General features: G+C 37.0%; 1 protein-coding gene across 3 annotated transcripts; it reads right to left on the bottom strand.

Annotated features, from left to right (window-relative positions):
* Positions 1 to 645: 645 nt before the first annotated feature.
* CARAB-AK-LYS (Aspartate kinase family protein) lies at positions 646 to 6,380 on the bottom strand. 3 transcript variants are annotated; one of them, XM_059596408.2, is made up of 13 exons: positions 6,204 to 6,380; positions 5,424 to 5,980; positions 5,210 to 5,333; positions 3,720 to 3,874; positions 3,380 to 3,529; positions 3,151 to 3,246; positions 2,628 to 2,744; positions 2,093 to 2,212; positions 1,922 to 2,014; positions 1,716 to 1,838; positions 1,355 to 1,471; positions 1,037 to 1,099; positions 646 to 901 (listed from the first exon to the last, which is right to left on the bottom strand). In XM_059596408.2, the coding sequence occupies exons 2-13, from the start codon at positions 5,826 to 5,828 to the stop codon at positions 812 to 814; spliced, it is 1,653 nt and encodes a 550-aa protein (XP_059452391.2). In that variant the 5' UTR covers positions 5,829 to 5,980; positions 6,204 to 6,380; the 3' UTR covers positions 646 to 811. The 3 variants fall into 3 exon arrangements, with proteins under 3 accessions (XP_059452391.2, XP_059452390.2, XP_059452392.2); XM_059596407.2 differs by having other exon boundaries at positions 5,424 to 5,968; XM_059596409.2 differs by having other exon boundaries at positions 1,722 to 1,838; positions 5,424 to 5,968.
* Positions 6,381 to 7,656: the final 1,276 nt, after the last annotated feature.

Raw genomic sequence — 7,656 nt, 5'->3', positions numbered from 1 at the left:
GTACGGTAAAAAATAGTTTACACTAATAAGAACCGTTCTTAATTTACGCCTTGTAAAGATTTTTTTCTCGAAACAAACACGACCAGTGTAGATCTATCGACTGTTTATTTATTACAAATATATTGGTACTTTTAGTTCTCGGAGATCTTGACAATAGGGAAAAGAAGGGGAATATTATGGGTATGGTGGAAATAAAGGCGGAGCAGCGGAGGTAGTGGGGCAACGGTGAAATGTGGTGAAGAAATGGGGAGTTCTAGAGAGAAATATCAAACGGCGCAGGAAGTCAAATAAAGACATAAATTAGGGTTGAAACACTTGGTGCCGGTGGACACCTGGGTTAATCTAGAAAACTATGGCTATGTGGCAAAGTCTTATGAAGCCTGGGAATAGGGCATACGTGGCAGTATCAGTGTAGACTTTAATGGTGTCTGGTGAAAGACTCAAAAGAGGAGGGTTGAAATTGAGGTGGTGGCACATTGTAGAGTGCCAAGTGATGTGGCGTGATCTGATAGCTAGAAGCAGTGTTTGACATGTTAATGGCAGAACTAAACTAGTGTTGGCGTGTGCTAAATGATATCTCCTAGCTGGCAAATAACACAAATGTAAACAATAAAAGAAACAAAACTAGAGTAGTACACACCATGATAAGCTATAAGCTTGCATTCGAAATATGATTACATTGTTGAAGAGACAACGATAACTTTTAATTGGACTAGAAAAGGGACACTGGACTTCCCCAAGCTTGGGAAAAATAAATATAGAGTTACGGTGAGAAGATCACCAACTAGTGCTAAATGAGCATCAATTTGGTTTAGAGAAGATCGCTTTCAAAGAATTCCGAGTGAAGAGCCCTCACGCATTGCTCTGCTTCATTGTCATTCACAACCAACGAAATATTAACCTGGCCAGTGGAAATAGTAATCAGTGAGACAGACATACAGAGATAACCAAATTTTTGTTCTATTCAGCAAAGGGTTGTGGATTGACTTCATGCATGCAAACAACAATTTAATCAAAAGAGTTGTGTAGGAGAGACCTTAGATGCACCCTGTGAGATCATCTGAACATTGACTTTATTTGTTCGAAGAACACGAAACGCCTGCCATAATGTACACACCCAGTAACTGAATGTCAATACTAAACTTATTCAAATTATGCCCTAAAATTTCTTCTAAGAATTTAGAACTCTCCAAGAGATGAATATTCACCACAAGTAAGAAAAGATAAGGTAATCCAGACAATGTCGTACAAAACTAGAAGAAAAACAAAAACAAAATTTGCAATCATCTTAACAAGTTTCAAGGACAATTGGAAGGGATATTCTCTAAGCAAATGAGCAAAACATATACAGCACCTTCTCTAGTATCTGCGATGATTTCTGAACATTTCCAATAAGAGAAATTATTGATCTGTGCTGAAGGAGGTTCACAACAGCAATCTTCTCGAGTTCTTCCACAACATGGTCGAGTTCCTACTCAGATAATAATGGTATGAGATGAAAAAAAATATGCGGTTGCAAAACATACGCAAACCACTCTGCATAATAAAATACTAGTGGAACACTTAGAATGATCAGCATGTTATAGTGGATTGAGTTCATGGAAGCAAACAGAGATTTACAAGAAAAACCATTAGCCGTTGGAACCAAACACAAGTACAAATACAATTTGTGAATTAATACAAAAAATTATAACACACGGAATAAGATATCATACGCTTGCCTGCTGAATTAGTTCTCTGCTCCAAAGCTTTGACGGATCCAGTGTCAAGGAAATACTGACTTCACTGGTGGCCACAACATCCACCGATATGCCCAAATCTTCAAATGTTGAAAATACCTGCAAGGACATATACCATGCAAAATTCAACGGGATGTTGAGTCACCACGGAGGAAAAGAGCATCAATCATTAGATTTCTCACCTTTGCAAGGAAGCCAAATTGACCAAGCATTCTAGTGCTAACAATATCCAACATAGTTATATTCCGTTTCAAAACAATGCTAGTAAGTTCTGCCTGAAAGTGGACGAAGGGAGGATTAATGCCGGTTGGAGTCTTCCATATAACCTTTAACAACTCTCAACTGCTACAAACCTTACTCATGTCTCTTGTCCTGGTTATGAGAGTACCTGGAGCATTAGGGTTGTAAGAGTTTTTAACCCTAACAGGAATATCACCTTCTCTAGCTGGTCTCATGGACTGCGGATGCAGGACCTGCAAAGTAAAAATATATATTAAAAAAATTCATATACAATCATGCATGCTTATCTTTGCCATATTGTTTCTGCTATTGTAAAATTTTGCTACAAGCATCTTTTGGATGTCCAAGGAACACAACCTAGCTACAGAACATATAGTGCAAATTTGATAAGATAGAGCATTAGGGTAAGAAATGCCAAAAATAACCTAATGTTACATGAATACTAAAAGTGCTATGATATAGAAAACCACAAGAAAACCACAAAAAACACTATACAGGCAGAATGTAGGCTGCCATACAAAAATATAAAACCATGACCATGTGGTGGTCTGAGTTTGGCCTAGTAGCAGCCAAACAAGCAAACTAGCAAAGTAAAGGTAAAGTAGCTTTCACAACTTAAATAGGCAAGCAGATGCAAAATAATGATACCTGAGCACCAAAATATGCAAGTTCAGCAGCCTCGTCAAAGGTCAAATATGGCACAGGTTCTGCCCGTGGATATATGTTAGGATCACATGTTAAAACACCATCAACATCCTTCCACACCTGTAAAGGATTCAGAAAAAATTGTTTATAGTGAAGAAAATATGGAAATTAAGAGAAAACAAATTCCAAAATCCCATTCAAATTTAACATATATATCATTAAAAAAAAGCATCCATGTCTTTGACTATGCACATGATAGTAGGTTTTTTTTTTACAAGGTAAGAAATGAACCTTATACTTTTCCCAATTCCACCCCACCCATCCCTTTAACATCTGAAGCTGAGTCCTGGGGGTCATCACTCATGCATATGCATATTTTATAAAAAAGCGTAGGGGCCCCCAAGCATACAAGAAGTATACAAAAAGGACAAAAAGAGCAGGAAAAAAAGAAGAAAACAAGAGAAAGCACCCGCGAAAACCCAACACCAAAAACCCCAAACACCCCAAGATGTAAACCTTAACGGACCTGTATCTCTCGCAACCCCAGTGCTTTACCAATGGTTGTGGCTGTCAAATCGCTACCACCCCTACCCAATGTAGTAACTGCACATGTCCTCCAGCCCTACAATCATGAAAACAAAATTTGATACCACTATTGTCAATCCTAACAACAGGAAACTCTTGTTTAAATGGAGTTAACACTCTCAAGTTCTTCGAATAAGAAAATCTACACAGCAGGTAGCCAGTAAAAATACCTTTCCAAGGAAGCCAGTAACAATTGGTATTGCAGGTTCATAAACCCAATCACCAATTAACTTCTTTGCAACAGCTGGATAAGTTGCTTCCAAAATATCCGCATTTGTGAAGTCATCTGTGGTTATAAAACCAATCTCAAAGGCATCATACTGCAAAATAAGAGGAGGGGGGATATATATAGATCTTATCAAGAATGGTTTTAAGCAACGTACTTGAAAGCACAAATCCAAGTCTAACCATTTTCTTCAAAGGACTAACTAAGTTCATGTACCAGTCATTTGAGAATACTGACAGACTAATCACATTAAGGAATAGACAAGTAATCAGGAAACAACATACTTGGCGAGCTGTTACACCAATTTTATTCAAATATGCTGCAAAGATCCTAGTGGACATGCACTCCCCAAATGAAACTAAATAATCTTTTGTCCGTAGAGTCAGCTCTTTCATCATAGCAATTCCCTTGAGAAGCTGCTCCAATTCTTCTAGGTGTGCTGCAAATATTTTTTTCAGAACACCAGGAGGTCAGCCATAGAGACAAGTAAGAATAAATGATAATCATCTGAATCCAACAAATAGAGGATACAGATGGTACAAGTACTTTAACCTATTCCTTGACAATAAGATAATGAGATGCTTCGAGCAATTGTGATATAACTATTGTATAAAATATGACGAAACTCAATAGTATCAAGAGTTTCCAGAAGTTGATAACAATTCACATCGTCAGAGACAATTGCTAATTAAAAGGCCACCCATCTGTATCAGTGAAGGAATGTAATAAAGCAATCACAAGACTGGCTTTTCCATTCTTGAGTTTTGTTGAAATATCTAGCATGGCCAGAACTCTCTGCCACCCTGGTTCAAGTTTTGCAGACATGGATGGGTTTCTTTTTGCAAAACAATATACCGTTAATTATTGGAGAGAACCATCCATTAGAAATTTTGGTGTACTGAAATAAACCCCTAAACCAAAAGATACTTGATGAATTGATACTACGCATGATCATCTGATAACTTTCTAAAACACAACATTACTACATAAATAACACCAAACAAACCCAACCCAACCAAGACAAGTTGACATTTCTAAAGGTTTCCAAGCGAAGGGGAATCTCAACTTGATTAGCAAGTAGACAAGTTCAACTAATTGGTTAAAATAAACCAAGCTTGAGCTGCTCACTAGAAACAAAATAGCACATACATTGTGCATCAAGAATTTATAATGCCCGCTTTTGATGCAAAGGATAAAGGTCTATAGTTCTTCATATGCATATGGGGTTCAATATCAAGGTACCATAATGCATAATGGAGCTCCCAAGTATGAGGACCTATATTTATGAATTTGAAACTGCCTTTAAAAAAATTTTAAAAAAAAAATAAAAAAGCAAACCTATTTGAAGAGGAGTTCTAAGGCATTGCTACCCAAGTTTGACTCAGCTTAATTTCTTTGTTCTTTCTTTTTCTTTCTAATTGAAGCAGCTTATGAACGAAAAATTAGATACTTAAGAAACTGACGCCAGCAGAATCTGTCACATCCTTATATATTTTAAATATACTTTCCTTTTCACAGCACCAATCCTAACGAAAACTTCCTAGTTCCTAGTTTGACACGAGCATTCTAGACATTAACATCAAATCCATCAAAGGAGGACATAACTACAGTTTAATGCAACCAATCATAAGCATCACACGAAGAACCAAAGCCCGATGAGTTATAAGAAAAAATTCACAGCCATATGACAATCCGATTTGGTTATTACAATACAACTCGAAACTATAAGTTCTGACCAAGAACAATCGATCCTACATGCAAGAAAGAAACTCACATGATATAGTAGACTTGTCTATTCCAAGCTCTTCCACAGTCCTGAGATGCAGTGCTTTTATAAAGCTCAACTCCTCAATACTCGATATGTTAGAAACGCCACAGCCGACCGCCTTTTCTCCAGCCTAACACAAAATACAAACCAATTCAATCACAAATTCTTCTGCTTTAATAGTTCGACAAAAAGGATACATAACAACAAACTAAATGCATACCAATAAAAGTTTGTTCGTCGTCTTTCCCATTGCCGATAAAACAATCACCGGCCTCTCATTCGGGAAGCCGATTATGAGCTCAGCTACCTCTCTCATTCTCTCAGCGTTGGCCACTGACGAGCCACCGAATTTCATGACACATGTCATTTGATTCTCTGCTTCGCCGAAACCTTGATTCTCCGTTTCCTTCCTTTCAAGGACATCCACACTCACTCCCTCGCAACTCACTTTCAAAACTCTGCTTCTACAACTACTCTTCACACTCGAATGTGATAATCTGGATGCCGAAGCCACAGAAGTATCAAAACGAAGCCGCTTTGGGCATAGAGGCCGGAAATACGAAGATCTCCTCGATGAAACCGGGCACAAAGTCTTAACTCCAGCAAATTGCAATCCGGCCTCCATGCTTAATTAGCTAATGGATCTACCAAGCTATTTCGACGAATTGATGCAAAATTCAATTGCCTATTGGAAAATTTTTCTCAAAGATCTGAAACGAGACCAAGATGTTCGCCAAAATTTGCTTCAAAATTCAACCGCTCGATCTGCACATTCCACTACTCAATCAAATCATTCAAAAACAACACAGAATCAAGGAACGACAAAATTACACACAAAAAAACAACATGTGTCTACATTTCGCTTTGTTATTGTCCATTATACAGTAAAAGAACTGCAATAGAAAGAGAAATGCAACCAAAACTTAAAAAAGAGAAGAAAAAAAAAATTTAAAAAATTAAAAAAAAAAATTAAAAAACGGAGCAAGAGATCCGAAGGTACCTTGACAGCGAGCGAAGAATAAAGAATGTGTAAAGCACTCAGATTCCTTCAGAGCTTTAGAGTCCAAAGCTCCGAAGGAATGCAAGAGAAAACGCGACTCAAACTCAACAACCGGCGGCGCCTCTCTCTTCCCTGTACATTAAGGGACCGTTTGAATGCCACACAAAAACGTGTTGTATTCTTTTCTATTTATATGGGTAGTAAAGTTGCATCTTTTTGTCTATTTTGCTCAGAAACCCTCCCGAGGTTTCTGTTCAAACTGATGGCCAAGATTGAATCCAGCTCTTCGTGTCAATAGCCAGAGAAATCCTACACACTTTTTTTATTTTTAAACTCTCAAATCACTTTTAGCTAAAAAATTATCATTAAATTTAAGATAAGTTATTATTAAACTCAAATTTGAATTTAATAGTAATTTTAAATACTTAAAAAAGTGTGTATATATAAAACATAATCGGGTTTTCTTCAATGAAACACATAAAATGATAAAATGGAAAGATTAGTACCCAAAAAATAAATACACCTTTTTGGGTGTTGTATAAGTAGATATTGGGCGGCTATTTAGATTGATAGAAAATAATATAACCAATAGAAAACGTAATGCAACACATAAATAAAACTACCGCATCAATTATTAAGAACACGTGGCACTCTTTTGTGTCCCTTGTCAAAACTACAAAATGACTAGCACATGGTTCTCCAGTTACATGTATCTGACACACAAAAAAAAAAAAAAAAACGTGTACAGTTCCGTTTTACTCGAATGTATAATTTACTTCAAATTGAAATAGAGAAAAGAAATGTAGTTCAACCGGCGGTAACTGGTAAAGGGTTATGTTACGAATAGGCGCGGGTGGGCGTGACAATAATGTCAATAATTATAGGCGCGTTGACGGTTCGAAATTGGCAAGTGAATGTGAAACGTTGCTTGGGCTTTTGAAGAAAAGTTTCAGAGTTGAATCCGAGGTGGACCTCTCTGTCGCCTGTGTGGGCTGTGTCGTCTGCGTCGTGCGTGTAGACTCCGGTGTTGCGTGGTCCACTACAGAGAGATGGTTTCGCCGCGCCATTCAATTCGACACTTCACTATGTTTTGTTTTCTTTGTAGATGCATCGTCTGCATCCTTATTGCTACTGTAGTACTGTTGATCTTCATTGTTATCGATATGTTAAAAAGTATTGTATGTTAGCGTATCGTTCATCCATCACTATCAATATTATTGCCAGAGATTTTTATTATTACAGTTTAAATAATAAATCAATTGTGATATATGATTATAGTCGAAAATTGAGTTAGCCAAGCGTATGTCTCTTTTATTTATTTTTTAATTGAAGAGAAAAAAAGGTTACAAAGGGGATTATGAATTATCGAATTTGAAATATTAGCACCAAATTTGAGATATTAGTACTAAATTTAAGATTATCGAATCACTCCTTTTAAGATGATACCATCTCT

The sequence above is a fragment of the Corylus avellana genome, chromosome 5 (genome assembly GCF_965113065.1).
Source record: "Corylus avellana chromosome 5, dhCorAvel1.hap1.2, whole genome shotgun sequence".
In the NCBI taxonomy this organism is placed as follows: Eukaryota; Viridiplantae; Streptophyta; class Magnoliopsida; order Fagales; family Betulaceae; genus Corylus; species Corylus avellana.
This window is presented reverse-complemented; position numbering and strand designations above follow the sequence as displayed.

What these genes read in the sequence shown, in the direction of transcription:
- CARAB-AK-LYS (XM_059596408.2), bottom strand. Translation starts at nt 5,828, where the DNA reads ATGGAGGCCGGATTGCAATTTGCTGGAGTTAAGACTTTGTGCCCGGTT. An exon ending in TTACTGGCTTCCTTGGAAAG is followed by an intron (nt 3,247 to 3,379) that starts GTATTTTTACTG and finishes TCATGATTGTAG; the next exon opens with GGCTGGAGGACATGTGCAGT. An exon ending in TGGGGTTGCGAGAGATACAG is followed by an intron (nt 2,745 to 3,150) that starts GTCCGTTAAGGT and finishes AATCCTTTACAG; the next exon opens with GTGTGGAAGGATGTTGATGG.